The sequence below is a fragment of the Centropristis striata genome, chromosome 19 (assembly GCF_030273125.1).
Source record: "Centropristis striata isolate RG_2023a ecotype Rhode Island chromosome 19, C.striata_1.0, whole genome shotgun sequence".
Taxonomy (NCBI): domain Eukaryota; kingdom Metazoa; phylum Chordata; class Actinopteri; order Perciformes; family Serranidae; genus Centropristis; species Centropristis striata.
Genome location: NC_081535.1, coordinates 29,728,755 through 29,747,360, shown reverse-complemented (window position 1 = coordinate 29,747,360; position 18,606 = coordinate 29,728,755). Strand labels below are relative to the sequence as shown.

Genomic DNA, 18,606 nt, shown 5'->3' with positions numbered 1-18,606 from the left:
GTAGTGCACTAAACAAAAGTGCCTGAAACCCCTGCAGTAACTACTACGACCACTAGAGGGCGCCACTAACTCCAAACGTTAACGAATTAGTGAACGAATGCACGCAGAACTGGATTCTGGCGTCTGTATTGAACGTAAATTGAAAGTGTCAAGTTGTGTTGAGACGCAGACACGCAGATTGGAGACTGCAGAAAAAAGACGCTCTCCTGGATTAATTATTTGGTGCTTTTCCTGCTACAATCCAGCTGAGAAACAGTTTATGAGGTTTTTTATCGCTCATTAATCACACGTGTGAGCCTGAGGGAGAAACAAGGCAGCAGCTACACGGAAAGATACAGACAGGATGAAAGTTAAGCTGGCATGGAAGTTAATGAGGAGTTTTAGAGAGAATCACAGCTGCACCAACAGACTGGGAGAGAGAGAGAGAGAGAGAGAGAGAGAGAGAGAGAGCGAGAGAGAGAGAGAGCGCGAGAGAGAGAGAGCGAGAGAGACTTGTCTCACACATCTATTTCATTTTATCTATCTATATTTTATGAAATGTATATCCACTTTGTTATTGATTCTTATCAATAACAAAGTGTATATATATATATATATATATAGTACAGGCCAAAAGTTTGGACACACCCATCTCATTCAATGCGTTTCTCTTTATTTTCATGACTATTTACATTGTAGATTCTCACTGAAGGCATCAAAACTATGAATGAACACATCTGGAATTATGTACTTAACAAAAAAAGTGTGAAATAACTGAAAACATGTCTTGTATTTTAGATTCCTCAAAGCAGCCACCCTTTGCTTACTAGAATATAAGACATGTTTTCAGTTATTTCACATTTTTTTGTTAAGTACATAATTCCACATGTGTTCATTAATAGTTTTGATGAATCTACAATGTAAATAGTCATGAAAATAAAGGGAAAACATTGAATGAGAAGGTGTGTCCAAACTTTTGGCCTGAACTGTATATATATGTATATATATATATATACACACACACTGTGTAAGATACTTACTTGTGCTTTGGCAATTTTGAGAGAGAGGTGGAGAGGGAGGGAGAGAGATTTATATGTCTTATTTATAATATTGTACATTAATGTCACACTTGCTTTGGCTTTGGAAACAAATGTTTCCCATGCCAATAAAGCTGTACTGAATTGAATTGCATTGAGAGAGAGTCAGAGAGAGGGAGAGTCAGAGAGAGGGAGGGAGAGAGAGAGACAGAGAGAGAGAAAGGGTGTGAAGGAAAAAGAGCCCACAGATGATGCCATCTGCTCAACTGAGCTGGTCATGCCTGGCTGCAGGAGCACCTGCTACACACACACACACACACACACACACACACACACACATACACACACACTAGCTGATGTCAGTGAGCATCAAGTTTTGAGTCTTAAACCAAAAGCTGTGCAGATTTCTCCCAGGTGTTCCTCTCTCTCTCTCTCTCTCTCTGACGGCTCGATATCTGAGAGGTAACATCAAACTTTATTGATCGTCGATATATATACAGATACAGACACTTTAATAACGATATGATCCGCTGCGTTCCAAGGCTTTTCAGATAATCAGACGTGCAGAAAGAGAGAATGAAACAGTTCAAAATGAGACAAAGACTTGTCTCCCACACGCTGTCTCAGGAATCAGAACGAAGCGGCTGAATAAATTTACCGTTAGCGCTGACAGGTGCAGAGCTCAGGCTGCATTCATTTATTTATTTATCTTTAAAGAAAAGTGTGACTGAAATAAATTACTTCCCCAATTTTTATTTCAAACACTGAAACAGAAATACACCAGAAAGTGATACAGTGGGAGATTTTATGCTTCGTTAAAGATACATACAAATAAAAGAGGGGCTTGTAGGTGGTAAAGAAATAAAAAATAATATTAAAATAAATTCCTCTTGAAGGCATTAAATATCACCGCTCACCTCATCATCGTCACATTTATTTTATTAGTTTGTTTCACAGATGTAACGGTTTGTCTGCGTATAATTGTATGCAGACACAAAATGACCAAAAACTTAACGTTAAATGACCAGAAAGGACACAAAATTACCAAAAAAGACATAAAATTACCTAAAAAAACAGACCCAAAATTACACAAAAAAGACACAAAATGACAAAAAAGACACAAAATTACCAAAAAAGACAGAAAATTACCAAAAGAGACTCAAATTACCAACAAAAATACAAATTATAAAAAAAAAATCAAAATTCCCTAAAAAGATACGAAATTAGCAAAGAAAAGACACAAAATTACCAAAAAAGGCACAAAATTATCCAAAAGTGACACATTACCAAAAAAGGACATAAAGTTACCATTAGAGATACAACATTTCCTAAAAAAAGACAAAAAATACCAAAAAAGACACAAAATTACCAAAAGAAATTACAAAATTACAAAAAGAGACACAAAATTACCCAAAAAGATACAAAATTAGCAAAAAAAGACACGAAATTACAAAAAAAGGTACAGAATTACAAAAAGAGTCACAAAATTAAGAAAAAAAAAGACACAAATTTACCAAAAGAGACACCAAATGGCAAAAAAAAAAATGCTTAACATAAAATGACCAGAAAAGACACAAAATTACCAAAAAAGATGAACAAATTAAAAAATTTTGCTTCAACTTTGCTCTGACTTTAATAGAATCACGGCTACTCTTTATATCTTGATGTTGGCTCTTGGTTTTACCCCAAAATGAATTAAAAACACATGAACACACACACTGTGTTGATGCAGCTTGCAGAAGAACCGGCATGTTGTAACCTGGAAATGCAGAAAACATCTTTTTTTTATATCCTGTTGTCTGAAAATAGCACTGAAAGTAGATCAGCATATTAGATGAAGTGAGTTTTTGTGGCCGTCCCCACGTGGCTCTATGCACTTAACGTGAGTCGCTTTGGAGGAAAGAGTCAGAAAAATAAATGTGGAGTCAAATGTGATGAATCTGAGCTGCAGCTGCAACAAACTCTGGACGTTTCTATCACTTAAAGCATGGGGAATGTTTTTTCCCCCTAATTTCATGCACAAAGTGGGTCAGATATGAAGCTGTGCATTGATTTTATGCCTCCTTAAAAAACGGGGAAAAAAAGATACAAAAATCACCAAAAAAGACACAAAATTGCCAAAAAAGACACAAAATGACCAAAAATGACACAACATTACCAAAAGAGAAACAAAGTTTTGAAAAAAGACACAAAATGACAAAAAAAACTAAACATAAAATGACCAAAAGACACAAAATTACAACATACTCATGATGTTTCAAAGCATAGGGGAATACTTTTGTTTATTCCTAATTTCATGCATGTGTGTCAGATATGAAGCTGTGCAATTATTTTATGACTCTTGTCCCAGTTTTTCAGTTCATATCTGTTGATTTTTAAGATCCTTATTCATATTCTAACAGCAGAAACTTTGGAAAAGTTTAAGAAACATGTTAAAAACTCTCTTAAACCTGGTCAGAGCTTTTAGTGTTTTTCAAAAGAGAAAAACAAATTAGTTTTTACTGCCACTTATTTCCTGTTCAGTGCTTTTCCAATCATGCAGTTTTAATTAATTATCTTTAATTAACTCTGAAGCCCTGAAAAAACGCCGCCTGCACTCCTTCGCACCGTTAGTTGAAATATGTTGTCATTTAATCCCCCGACTCGGTGCGAGTTAGTCGTTATTAATCAAGACATTAATTTGATAAACGTTGGGAATTATTATTTTTTGAAAACATCCATCACAAGTTGATGAGATGAATCAGTTTTAATGAGGCAGAGTGAGATAATAACGGCGTGTGTTTAAAGTGTAAATTATGTGGACGCTAACAAGCTTGTTTACATAATTTGTGTGTCAGTCAGTGTGTGTGTGTATGTGTGGGAGGAGATAACACTCGCTCAGAGGTCAGACTTGATTGGTCGGTTCGATTTCTGCTCCGCTTTCAGTTTCAGGTCATTCCACTTGCTGACCTCGAGCTCAGTTCAAGCGTTAATTCTTAGATAACATTGATCTCTGTGTGTGTGTGTGTGTGTGTGTGTGTGTGTGTGTGTGTGTGTTTGTACACAAACAGGAAATCATTAAATCAGTGCAGTGTGCTTTACCAGCGCCTGGATTAGAGGCTGACACCTCCCAGATCATAAATGCTGCAGTTTTACCTGCAAAAAAAGATGTAAAATGACCAAACGAGACACAAAATGACACAAAAAAAGACACAAAATGAGTAAAAAAGATATAAAAATGACCAGAAATGAAACAAAATTACCAAAAAAAAGATGTAAAATGACCAAACAAGACACAAAATGACACAAAAAAGACACAAAATGAGTAAAAAAGATATAAAAATGACCAGAAATGAAACAAAATTACCAAAAAAAAGATGTGAAATGACCAAACAAGACACAAAATTAAGAAGAAAGATATTTAAAAAATGATGGGAAAAGACACAAAATTACCCCCAAAATTATGCAAAATGAACAAAAAACCCCATAAAATTACACCAAACAAGTCAAAAAAATTACACATAATTAACAAGAATGATGTAAAAACAAATGACCAGAAAAGACATGAAATTACCCACAAAAAATATGCAAAATGAACAAACAAGACACAAAAAGACACAAAATCACCAAAAAGATTTAAAATGACCAAAAAAGATGAAAATGACCGAAAAAGATATAAAAATGACCAGAAAAGAAACAAAATTACAAAAAAAGATGTAAAATGACCAAACAAGACACAAAATGACACAAAATTAACAAGAAAGGTATTTTAAAAATGACGGGAAGAGACACAAAATTACCCCAAAAATTATGCAAAATGAACACAAAAGACATAAAATTACACAAAAAAGACACAAAGATATCAAGAAGATGTAAAAAAATAACAAGAAAAGAAACAGAATTACCAAAAACATGTAAAAAGACAAAAAGATGACACATAATTAACAAGAATAATGTAAAAAATGACCACAAAAGACACAAAATTACCCACAAAAAATATGCAAAATGAACAAACAAGACACAAAAAAGACATAAAAAGACACAAAATCACCAAAAAGATGTAAAATGACCAAAACATATTAAAATTACCAAAAAAGATGTAAAACTGACCAGAAAAGATTACAGATGCAGATACTCCTGCTGCAGTGTGTGTGTGTGTGTGTGTGTGTGTGTGTGTGTGTGTGTGTGTGTGTGTGTGTGTTTCTGTGTGTGTGTGTGTGTGTGTGTGTGTGTGTGTGTGTGTGTGTGTGTGTGTTTGTACACAAACAGGAGATGATTAGATCAGTGCAGTATGCTTTTCCAGCGCTTGGATTAGAGGCTGACACCTCCCAGATCACAAATGCTGCAGTTTTACCTGCATCAGCCAATCAGAGAACAACAAGATCTGCAACCTGAAAGACAGAAGCGGTCCACAGCAACACACACATCAGCTTCTAGTTCCTAAAAAGAGTGCACACGTCATTAAACATGACCGTAAGGTTCACTGCTGTAGCAAAAAGCTTTGGTTTGGTTGAATTTGTGCTCTGTCAGCACTTCTCTAAGGTTAGGGGCAAACAGTTCCTGGTTCGACTCTAAAAGACAGAACAAAGAGGAAATAAATGACGTAAATGGTGGAAGTGAATTAGTTAGGAGGACGATGTGACTACTGGAAGTGACGTAGTTCAGTAAAAACATGATGCAGGAAGTTAAGAGATGTTTGAATCACATGCTGCACTTTGGTTTCACATGGACATCAATGCTGCTCTGCTGGGGAACAGTTAGGGGCTTTTTGTTCCTCTGTTGTGTCTTTTTAGTAATTTTTATGTCTTTTTAGATCATTTTATGTCATTTTGTGTTCAGTTTACAGTGTGTCTTTTATATATATTTTGGTCCTCTTTGGTATATATATATATATATATATATAGTTTGGTGTCTTTTGGTAATTTTTGTGGGTTTTTTTGGTCATTTCATGTCTTCTTTTTTTTTACATCTCCTGGTGAAAGTCCTGGGTTTGTTTGATTCTTGATTAAAGATGTAAAAATAGCCAAGAAAGACAGAATATTAAAAAAGGTGTAAAAGAAATAACCAAAACAGACACAAAATTACCAAAAAAAGACACAACATTACCAAAAGAGACACAAATTTACAAAAAAGACACAAAATTACAAAATGAGACACAACAATACCAAAAAAGATACTTTTTTAAAAAAAAGACACAAAATTACAAAAAGACACAAAGTTTTGAAAAAAAATTAGCAGAGATAACAATACAAAGACACAAAATTATCAACAAAAACACAACACTGCAAAAAATATCTCATAATAACAATCTAGTTTTAATTTAACTTGATTCATTCAGCCAGTCAGATATTTATATTAAAGAAAAGAAGAAGTGGGAGCAGAAAAACTTCCTGCAGCTGAAACGATAACCTAACGGCTCTCCTGCTCATGCAGCCAGAAACTGTCTGGGAGTCGTGCTCCGTGTGTGTGTGTGTGTGTGTGTGTGTGTGTGTGTGTGTGTGTGTGTGGTTATCACGGTGTGTCTCCATGGGGAACGGACATGGCAGACAGGGAATGTATTCCAGATACAGTTGCTGCCAGTCTGCCGCTCTGATAAAGCACCTTAACCAGCCACCAACTCGTGGAATACAAATTAAAGCGAGTAACAAAGAGCACAAAAAGATGAGCTCTCTCTCTCAGAAAAACACACAAATACACTCGCTCAAACTCACAAAGGAGCCAATCTTCATTGTCGTCAGGTTCGCTCTTTCAGCGCCATTGAAACCGTTTTTTTTTTTTGTGTTGGAGTGGCAATGAAAGTCTGCAGTCACTGAGGACCATTCAATTCTGTTTCTGCACTCGAGCACGACCGAATAAACACACACACACACACACAGTCAGCGCTCCTGCTGCAGTCACTGCTTCATCTGTGGGAGCTGCACACACACACACACACACACACACACACTAAACTCTGCTAATAGCTGCATGTGGCGAGCTCTCGCCAAAACAGACACGAAATTGCTAAACAACTGAACAACATGTAAAATGACCAAAAACAACACAAAATGACCCCAAAAAGACACAGAATTACCAAAAAGATGTAAAAATGACCAAACAAGACACAGAATGACACAAGAAAGACACAAAATTACAAAGAAAGATGAAAAAATGACCAGAAAAGACACAAAATTACCAAAACAAGATGTAAAATGACCAAACAAGACACAAAATGATACAAAAAAGACACAAAATTACCAAGAATGATGAAAAAAATGACCAGAAAAGAGACACAATTACCCCCAAAATAAGATGTAAAATGACTAAATAAGACACAAATTTACCCCAAAAAGACACAAACTTACCAAAGAAAGATGTAACAAGACACAAAATGAGACAAAAAAGGAAACAAAACTACCAAGAAAGATGTAAAAATGACAAAAAAAGACACAAAATTACCAACAAAAAAAGATGTAAAGATTTCCAAACAAGACACAAAATTTCCAAAAGATGTTAAATAACCAAAGCAGATATAAAATTACCAAAAAAAAGACACAAAATTACAAAAAGAAAATGCAAAAAATGACAGGAAAAGATACAGATGCAGATATTTCTGCTGCAGTCACAACTTCATTTGTGGGAGCTGCCCACACACACACACACGCACACACACACACACACACACAAACTCTGCTAATAGGTGCATGTGGTGAGCTCTCGGTTTGTGTGTTTGTATTTAATGGAGAGTGAGAAACAAGCTACAAATGGAGTCACGACAGGAAAACAGCGCAGTGAGAGAGTTTAATGAAATTCCTGGCGTCTAATATTCACGACTTCAATCATCCGTCTGATAACGAACCGCCATCGACCGTGATGGAACACGTTCCCTGCTGCCACACTTCATTTCCTGCAGAGTCACAGAGTCCAAACCGGTAAACTTAATGTTCCCAAAAGTCATGACTGACACTCGACTGGCTCTGACTGTAAGATAATGAATAAAAGATAAAAGAGAGTTTGAGTCCACTTGAAGCTCTGCAGACGCTGAATGAACCGAGGAGAATTTGCCAAAATTCTGCCACATCTGCTGACCTTTTTTTTTAGACATTTAGTCCATGTGACGGCTCTTATGTCCTAAATAACACCTTCTACATAACATAAGATAACATTTAAACCAAAAGAGCCCTAAAGATAAGGCTGGTTTTATTGAACATTTTATTAATTGTCAACAAAAACAACAAGGTTCTACTTTGTGTCTCTTTGTGTCTTTTTTTTTTTTTAACTCTCTTACCTTAAAAAGACTCTGTCATTTGCTAAAAAGCTACTGTTTTTTCATGATTATTAATAATAATCATAATAGTCTTTTTTGGGGTAATTGGGGTCCTTTGGTCATTTTATGTCTTTTGGTAATCTGGTGTATTTTTTTGGTCTTTTTTTACATCTTTTTTGTCATTTTTACATTTTTTTTTACAGTTTATGTCAGTTCATGGGCTTTTGGTTGCTCTTTTGTGACTTTTTTTTGTCTTTTTTGTTGTTGTAATTTTTACATTTGTATTGGTAATTTTGTATTTTTTTGTTCATTTTAAGTTATTTTGGTAATTTTGTGTCTTTTGGTCCTTTTTACATCTTTATTGTCATTTTTACATTGTGGGGGGTAATTTTAAGCCCTTTTTGGTTATTTTACATCTATTTTGGGTCATTTTTACATCTTCAACCCAAACAAACAAACAAACTAAAACAGCTAACAAAGATGAATGTTTGTTATCTATGTTCGTACAAGATACACGGCATGCTTGCACAGTGCACTGTGTATTTTTTTGAGAAGCTTGACTCCAATGTGCATTGCATGGCTGCAAAAGGGCTGCAAATTTTATAAAATTGTTAACAGGAAACAGCATCAAAGTAATTGCAGCACATTTAGTCTACATTCACACTGCAGGAAAATCTGATTTGTTTTTCAATAGTCAGATCTTTCAGGCTGACTCCTCACTGTTATCATTTCTCCTTCCAGTGAAGTTGAAGGTACAGACTGTTGTTCCATCATCGCTCTGTTAGCTGCAGCGTGAACTCTGCTCCTCTCTTCTGTCAGTCTGGATTTATCAAAATAACGTTTGAGCAAAAGACTCTTTGAAATCTGGTTTGAACGGCGTCTATAGAAATCTGACTAGAATCACATTTTCTGTCAGCGTCTTCCCAGATATGATATTACTTTGTTTTGGTCTCGGACAGCATGAAACATGGCCAACACACAACATTAAAACCTGCCAATTGTGCTAAATTCCTGCAGAGATGGCGATTGTTTAGTTTCTGATTATCAGCCTTCTGTTTACTGCTGGATAATCTCTCCAAACAGATTCTGCATAATATGATATTTTGGGATTGGAAGCGTTCTGTTAATCCATTTGCAAACCAGTCAAGTGGTGAGTGAGCTGGTTTTGGTTGCTTACAGGTAAATAATCTGTGTGGAGAGAGAATAAGGCAAAATGCATCGCTCAAAATGCAATTTTGGAACCAATCAGCTATCATTTTCCGACTATTTCGCACTTTATGAGCTCAGCTAACTTAGCAAAACTGGCTACTTGTGAAACAATGCTGTCATATAGGTCGTCTTTAACTCTGTTCTCACGTTTAAAGCTGCCAACCAAACCATAAACCAAGACATGTGCATGGAAGAGGAAGTCTGAATAGTGGCCTGAATATCTGATATGGATTTCTGAGTCCCTATGTTTCAAAAGTTTGCTTCGAATTCACTTGACAGTTGAATATAAACACTGTTGTCTTGTTCAGGATGAAACTGAGAAGCATTGATCTAAAATAAAGGAGTCTAATGAGATTTGATCGTGCAGCTCTTCCTCTCTCTGTTCCCCTAACTCTGAGCAGAACCTCTTCTCACTGAAAGACTCGTGTTTGTTGTGGCTGTCACTGCAGATTTTTTGCTTTTGGAGACTCTGAATCAATAAAACTCTCCACTGATGTCCTGAAATAGGTACAACCGTCCTGATTATCTGCAGAGCTGTGCATGCTCTCTATAAAACTCTTGTCAACGAGCAGCAAGTGGTCGCTTTCATCCCGTCTTTGTGATGCGGAGGTCACAGGTGTCGCTGCACCGCGGGGCGTCCAGCACAACTTATCCAGAGACCTTTGAAACAGCAGACATCAAGGCTGCCCCGTATCTTCAGAGTGGCTCGTGATGTTCGCTGACCTTTAACGTGTACAGCTGCAGAGACTTTCTGGGTCATTTGTAAACAGACGAACCTGCAAATGGTCGTTCTCGTTTAACAATTAGTTTAAAGTTCCTAGAGTAGCGTAGCCTGGCTAACGCCAGACTAATCACAAATGAGATTAGTCTCGAAACCAGCCATTCATTTTTCCGTAGAGGAGGTGTGGTTTACGATCCTCCAGAGCCATTTATTGGGCACTGTGAATGTCTATCAAAAGCGTAGCCAATCGTATCAGTTATACCAGATGATGTATGTAGAGTAACAGAAATTAATGTTTACATAGCCGGACTAGCCCATCTCTACTTTGAAACTAAAATGCTCAATTCTGCTTCTGCAACGTTTTTCTGCAGCATGTTCTGACTCTGGCTGCTCTGTAGTTTCAGCTCACAGTCTACCGGCAGTGTTGGTGTGTGTCTGTGAGAGAGTGTTACTTGCTGCTTTGCTTCTCCAGTTCTCGCTTTCTGCAAGATTATTTATTTTCACGCCTTATTCCCCCCTCATGTCATTCAGCCACAAACATCCACTGATTTTATGGTCAATAGACGAGCTGCTGGGGGTCTCTGGGGGCTCCGCTGTCCCCTGGCTCGTAGCGAGATCACCGGCGTTACAGCAGTGAGCGGTAGCGGGGCTAGTTGGTAGATTAGGCTTTGGCCAAATCCTGTCGGAAGCAAGGCTAAAACATCCTTTTTGGTGGTGAAACAGGAGTTTAAAGTCAAACGTTGTTCTTCTTTTACAATAAACTTGCTCTAAACTATTTAAAACGCCGTCTACAGCTTATGAGAGTTTTGCGTCTGCTGCAGCCATGTTGGATCCGTAAAAAAACTACAAAACTACAAGCTTCCGCCTGCCAAGTAGTACGTGTCATTGTCATCGTCATCGTCATCTGGGCACGTCCAACTGGTAGGAGGCCCCGGGGAAGACCCAGAACATGGTGGAGGGATTATATCTCTCTCCTGGCCTGGGAATGCCTCGGGGTCCCCCAGGAGGAGCTGGACGTTGAGGCTGGGGAGAGGGACGTCTGGAATGCCCTGCTTAGCCTGCTGGCCCCGCAACCCGGCCCCAGATAAGCGGACGAGAATGGATGGATGGATTATTTATATAGCATCTTTCATACATGAAATGCAATAACATGCAATTACATAAATGTTATAACATATAGAAACAAATGAAAGCATTCATCTCATAAAATGAAAGTAAAAATATAGATAAGAAAAAGTGCGGCAGAGATCACATCACGGTGTAAAACAAACATGAAAAAAATACACGAAAAAAATACATATTTCAGAGATTTATTAAGGGATGATGAGCTGATGAACACCCATTCAATAAAACTGGCGTGCAGCATCATGAAACCAAAGAAGATTAAACTGTAAATGTGTCTTTTTTGGTTTCAGATTTATGTGATTATCACTATAGATTTCTGCGCTGTAGAGACCCAAAAAACCTCTGTTTAACTTGGCAACGAGTGGGCTGCAAACAGACAGCATCAATGTTCAATCTTCCAGAATTTCAGAAGTTGAAAGATGATAATGATAATAATGATAATATAATCACTCGTGGCATTTAGGAGACAATCTGGTCAGAAACTTTCTTCAGAGTAAAACATTATTATTATTATTATTATTTGTTGTTTAACGCCCTCTCAGATCTCCTCACAACAGCAGGACTTTATGTTGAGCAGGACCTTGCTCAGTCCCACCTTATTACCTTTAAAGTGTTTAATCTGGAGCTTTTCTCGTCCCAGTTGGGTCATTTGACCTTTTCTGCTCGGCGTTCGGATCCTGCAGCATTATCACTCCTTGTTACTCCTCGCCTCGTGTTGTTGTTTCTGCTGCAGAGGTGGATAATTTCACTGATTGTTTCCTCCCCTCTGATTGAAGGTGCTGGTCAGTGAAATCAGCTGCTCCGGGTTTTTGGCATAAGGGAAATAAAGGTCTGCAGCTTCTTGTTGCATTTTAAATCAATCGCAGAAAGTTTAAAGTCAGATTTTATATCTAAAAGTGTGTGTTGTCGGATTTGTGATGATATAGAAACTTTTTCTCCAGAATATATAATATTGTATGACAAATAGCTTTTTATTTTCTTATTATTCTGTCTGTATTTGCTCCGTTTTCATTTCTAGAACTGGTTGACAATGTAATCAACTTCATTTTTAATGTATAATAATGTTAAATATTCCTCAAAAAAGTGATTTGTTTGTTTCGGCTTGACATAGAAGAAGTTTTTTCGTCAAATTTTAAACATTTAGAGTGTTTAAGGCTTTAAGACATGATGATATGAATAAATTAAGTTTATTCAAGTTTAACTGACTGTTCGCCAAGCTCCTCCCCCGAACGCTCCTCGTCCAATCCTACCTTAGCAACCATTACTGAGAGAAGAAGGTCAAGCTTTGAGTTCTGAGCAACAAGGTGAAACGGTCTGACACCAGGTAGCCTCAGAGTTTAGAGGGAGGAGTAATTTTTTCCCGTTTCCAAAACTCAAAAACCAAGAGGAACATTGCTGGCTGTGGATTAAACAGTTTGGGAGAGCCCACTCCGACTTAATATCTCCAAGATCAACAGGCACACATATGTGTGCTCCAAGGTAAGCTGTTAGATAGCAAACATGAGCTAACTGATGATTGTCTAGCTGTTAGATGAGATAACCCAAAGCGGATTTGCTGTAAAACAATGGGGGCTGCTGATTTTTTCAGAAGAAGTTAGATATTTACGCCAAATAAATATCACCGTTCTCAACCATCATTATCAACACACCTGGTCCGGTTCCGTATTTATTCAGTCCTTCACAGTAAGTCACAGAACAGTTAAATACAGATGTAGCCTATAGCACATGCTACATCAGTCTGTGCTATGGATGATTTACCATCTGGGCACCAGTGACATGTTATTTTACATGTTTTCTAGAGAGTAGCCTACAGATGAGGTGTTGTAACTATAGTAACATACCAATGATATAGATTTTATCAACCTCTCTAGCACCAGTGCTATAAGCAAAATAAGCTAATGTACAGCCCTGTACTGTATATATTAATGTTGAACATAATGTCCCAGCAGGCCATTATGAACTTATTTTATTTTAATCTTTGTAGTATTTTGTGAATGGGCAGCCTACCTCTTAGAGGTGTTGTTCCAAAAACACTTGTTAAAACAGTGCCGGTCCGCTCCATGGCTGCTGACAGTCCTGGAAGCTTGACGGACATAGCAACAGTAACTAAGGGGGTGGAGCTTCTCCCAACAGTCAATTATGTCTCATAAGTTGTTGCAGCAATTTTTGTGTTGATACCATTTGTTGCACAGATTTGGTGCTAAATGAATCCCCCCAGAATCCCACATTCAGACAGACACCAAGACCTTTAGGACAGCAGACAAAAAAACGTGCTGTGATCTGGTTTCAAATACTTTTGACATTTTGAATATTTCTGCATCTTGTTGTGTTGTGTTGCTGCTGAGAAAGCCCCTTATTGTGAATCTAGTGTCTCAGCCATCCATCCTCTGAATGCTCTAGGTCTCTAGTTTGTGGTTGTAAAGTTTCATGAGGCTGTGATTATCCTGAAGTCACAGCAGCTCATTTAATACACTGAGCTCAAGTTTCTCTGACTAAAATCATCACACATAAATGAAATTGGGTGTATTGAATCCACAAGAGTCTCAGCTTTCCAGTCAGACCCGATTTATGCAGCTCACAGACTGTTTAGGGATGCCAGCATGCACAAAGATTCACATACAAGAATTCACAACATGACACATTTTACTGCATGTTACAGCATGTCTGTAAAGAGACTCGTGGGAAAACGCAGAACTTGTTTTCATTCAGATATCCGCAGGTCAGAGTTTAGAATGAGACTCCTGATAAACCTGATAAACTGTTGAGCTAAAGTTCCACCCCTCAGCTGACTCACCGAGACAAACCTGGAAACAGGCTGTTGTTCTGCCTCACTGAGACGACACACACACACGCTGAGAGACAGACGATAAGATTCAGCTTTGGACTAAAACCTCCACTTTGACTGAAAGAGGACGACTTCAGGAGATGACTGGGAACACTGGAACAGCTCCACTTCACCCAGCTGCTGAATCCACAAACTGAACGACAGTTTTACAGGAAAGTAAAGTAACTTTGAGAGAACAGGGAGTGGCTGAGCTGTTTTTCTGCTGTGTTTCAGCTTCACTCAGAGACTAAATGGCTTCCAGATTAGAGGACGATTTCTGCTGTTCTGTCTGCCATGACATCTTTAAAGATCCTGTCATCCTTTCATGCAGCCACAGCTTCTGTAAAGACTGTCTGCAGAGCTGGTGGACGGACAAACAAACCAGAGAGTGTCCGCTTTGTAAGAGAAGACAGTCACGTGATTGTCTTATTAACTTTGCTTTAAAGAACCTGTGTGAGAGTTTCCTACAGGAGAGAGATCAGAGAGCTTCAGAGGCTCTCTGCAGTCTGCACTCTGAGAAACTCAAACTCTTCTGTCTGGACAATCAGCAGCTAGTGTGTCTCGTCTGCAGAGACTCAGAAAAATACTCCAACCACAGATTCAGACCCATCGATGAAGCTGCACAACAACACAAGAAGGAACTTCAGGAAACTCTGGAGCCTTTAAAGTGGAAGTTAAAGGATTTTGAACGAGTTAAAGTGAAGTTTGATCAAACAGCAGAATACATTCAGGACCAGGCCCGACGCACAGAGACGCAGATTAAGGAGCAGTTTAAGAAGCTTCACCAGTTTCTAGAAGAAGAAGAGGAGTCCAGGATGGCTGCACTGAGGGAGGAAGAGGAGCAGAAGAGTCAGATGATGAAGGAGAAGATGGAGGCTCTGAGCAGAGAGATAGCAGCTCTTTCAGACACAGTCAGAGCCACAGAGGAGGAGCTGAGAGCTGAACACGTCTCATTCCTAAACAACTACAAGGCTGCAGTGGAAAGAGTCCAGCAGCGCCTCCTGCTGGAGGATCCACAGCTGCCCTCAGGAGCTCTGATAGACCAGGCCAAACACCTGGGCAACCTGGCCTTCAACATCTGGAACAAGAGGAAGGACATGGACTCCTACAGTCCTGTCATTCTGGACCCAAACACTGCTCATCCAAAACTAATCCTGTCTGAAGATCTGAACAGAGTGAGAGCAGGACAGAGACAGCAGCTTCCTGATAATCCAGAGAGGTTTGATGGTTATCATGACTACAGCTCTGTTCTGGGTTCTGAGGGATTTAACTCAGGGACTCACAGCTGGGAGGTTGAGATTGGAGACAATACAAACTGGGAACTAGGTGTGTTAGCAGAGTCTGTCCAGAGGAAAGGAGGCATACGGTCTGGATTATGGAGAATAGATTTATATCAAGGTGAATACTCATCATGGTCACCATTAGATGGAGAAAATGCTCTGGTAGTGCAGAAGAAGCTCCAGAGGATCAGAGTGAATCTGGACTGGAACAGAGGAAAGCTGTCGTTCTCTGATGCTGACACTAACACACACATACACACCTTCACACACACTTTCACTGAGAGGATGTTTCCATATTTTTACAATGCGGATCAGAACAATCCCCCACTGCAGGTTTTACCAGTGAAGGTCTCTGTGGCTGCAGGACAACAGAAATAGACGATCAGCATCACTCTGTGACTGGCAGGCGTCTCTCTGGTTCCCTGTTTGATTATTGATCAAATCTTTAAAATGAATTATCTGTAAAAGTTCATTCTCATTGGTTGTTTTGTTTTTGTTTTATTGGTGTTTAAGAGTAAAAAATTACTGTCAAATAACAGAAAACAACCATAAGTTATTTTACAGACAATTTATTTAAAAATGCAGGTAATAAACAGTTAATATCTGTATTTAATATATATTTATCTGTAGAATAACTAAAGTGTTTTTTACTTCAAGTGTTTGACAACTTTTCACTGTTTCTTTATGATTTATTTTTACATTTTAAACTTTAATCTAAAGTTTTACTGTGAGAAAACAAAAAGTTTCCTTAATCTTACATTCAGCAATATGGTGTTATTTTTTTGTATTTTTACATATAATTTACTGTCATTTAACATTCAAGACCATTAAGCAATTTAATAATTCTGTAAAAACAAAAAAAAATCTGTCCCATTGTTTTAATTTACAGATTTCAAATAAAGTAATTCGTAAATTAATAGTGATGGGAATTTGGTCTCTTTTTAGTGATCCGGATCATTTGGCTCATCTCACCAAGAAGAGCTGGCTCTTTCGGCTCCCAATGGCTCTTCATTTTACCACTTATAAGTGCCACGGGGCAATCGCACCGAGCGAAGCCCCGAGCACTATTGTTATACTGTGGATTTTTTCTTCTTCCTCTTCCGGACACAATTTCGTCCCACTACTAGATAAATTATATATCAAAACGTGCGGTTTGATCGGGATCGGTGTGCTATTAATTTTCTCTACGGAATACGATTTTTTTCGCTAAATAAGTCGCAAAAAACTGCCCAAAAGTTTGCATTGAGGTGAAGGGGACGGCCGGAAAAAAAATTAGCAAAAAAGAACAATAATTGGAGACTCCATTTAAACTTTAAACAATAGACACAAGTCTTGTGTATTGGTGTATCAATCCACGTTTCGATTATGCTGTGTGAAGCATGTGTATGCGTGAGTGTATCTGTAACTGTAATCACATCAAAGGATGAAATGATCAAAGGTTTTGGGGTCGAACAATCAGAGCAGAGCAATCAACAGAATTAACTGCAGCTGTTGAATGTTCCGGAACAGTGACAGCAGCCAGAGGTGGACAGACAATATTTCTGGCCTCGAACAGAAAGCATTTTCGGCAAAACCATAATACCTATCATTGATCTGACTTCACTTTGAGCGTCCTAAGTTCTTCCTGAACGTCTACATATGTTTTTTGATAAGAAAAATGAAGAAATAGCTTTGTTAGAGCGATCTAAAAAAACTGTTGAATATGCTTTTCTACAGAAATCTTCCTGCGTTTTTAATATGGGAGTCAATTGGGCTGTTGGAGCGTGTTGGTGGTGCATCTGTGTGTCCTATGCCCAAACTATAACTCTGACAGCTTTACCAGAGGATTGTGAGTGAGAAGACAAATTTTCCTACGTTTCTATGTATAAATTATTTCTGTAGAGTGGAATTTGCGATCTGGAGCACAGTTTTCAAATTTATTTTTTGACAGTTTTATCTCTTCCTCTACACTCTGCGCGATGATGTCACACACTGTGACACAAACATTCCATGCAATACACACCCATTCTAATCTCAGAATTTCTCCAAAAATGATCATGGTCATTGAACAGGGATTGATAAAAAACTATATGACTTATCGAAACGTGGATTAATACACCGATACACAAGACTTGTGTCTACTGTTTAAAGTTTAAATGGAGTCTCTCGGTGAAATTTGCCGGAAAGTAGCTGTTAAAAATCTCCAATTATTGTTCTTTTTCGCTCATTTTTGGTCGGCCGTCCCACTCATTTCAATGCAAAATTTTGGGCAGTTTTTCGTGACTTACGTCGCGAAAAATTCATATTCTGTAGAGAAAAGTAATAGCACACCGATCCTGATTAAACCGCACGTTTTGATATATAATTTGTCCTGCAACTTTTCAAGTTGTAGGACTAGTAGCGGGACGAAATTGCGTCCGGAAGAGGAAGAAGAAAAAATCCACAGTATAACAGTAGTGCTCGGTGCAATTGCCCCGTGGCCTTAAATATAATACAAGGTGCAAAACAGCAGCATCCAACAGTTTTAGGTGTCTCAGTGCTGCCCCACCCCACCCCTCCCTGCTTGGTGGTATGATCCTTGTCAACCCTCACATCACTGGTTCACACAGTTTGCACATGACACCCGTAGTCAGCGTCCACAGCACCCACAGGTACTTTTCCTAACAAGAAAAGTAAAAAAAGAAGAAGAACGGCTTGCTGACGGACGTTCACTTAAAAGAGACGGCTCTTTGAACCGGCTCGTTCACGACTGACACATCACTAGCTGATAGTAACAAGTAATTCACATTCAGACACCAAGAGAGAAAAATCCATGCTGTGATATAGTTTTAGAAACTTTTGACATTTAATAGATTTAGGTATTTTGTGTGACTTTATGGCAGCACTTGTGTTTTGTTGCTGCTGAGAAAGCCCCTTATTGTGAATCTAGTGTCTCAGCAATCCATCCTCTGAATGCTCTAGGTCTCTAGTTTGTGGTTTCATGAGGCTGTGATTATCCTAGAGGTCACAGCAGCTCATTTTATACACTGAGCTCAAGTTTAACTCACTAACATCATCACACATGAAGAAAATTAGGCTCATTTAATCCACAAGAGTCTCAGCTTTCCAGTCAGACCCAATTTATGCAGCTCACAGACTGTTTAGGGACCCCAGGATGCACAAAGATTCACATACATAATTTTCAATTCTGCAAAAATAACATTCTGCAAGAGAAAACCTGCAAGTTC

At 38.3% G+C, this 18,606-nt stretch overlaps 2 protein-coding genes across 3 annotated transcripts in view; both read left to right on the top strand.

The window, feature by feature from the left end:
- LOC131991982 (seizure 6-like protein) overlaps positions 1–18,606 on the top strand; it is a 101,358-nt gene that overhangs the window by 29,342 nt on the left and 53,410 nt on the right. The window lies entirely within an intron of this gene.
- Positions 14,224–15,819, top strand: LOC131991983 (zinc-binding protein A33-like). 2 transcript variants are annotated; one of them, XM_059357301.1, is made up of 2 exons: positions 14,224–15,518; positions 15,552–15,819. In XM_059357301.1, the coding sequence occupies exons 1-2, from the start codon at positions 14,372–14,374 to the stop codon at positions 15,776–15,778; spliced, it is 1,374 nt and encodes a 457-aa protein (XP_059213284.1). In that variant the 5' UTR covers positions 14,224–14,371; the 3' UTR covers positions 15,779–15,819. The 2 variants fall into 2 exon arrangements, with proteins under 2 accessions (XP_059213284.1, XP_059213282.1); XM_059357299.1 differs by having other exon boundaries at positions 14,224–15,819.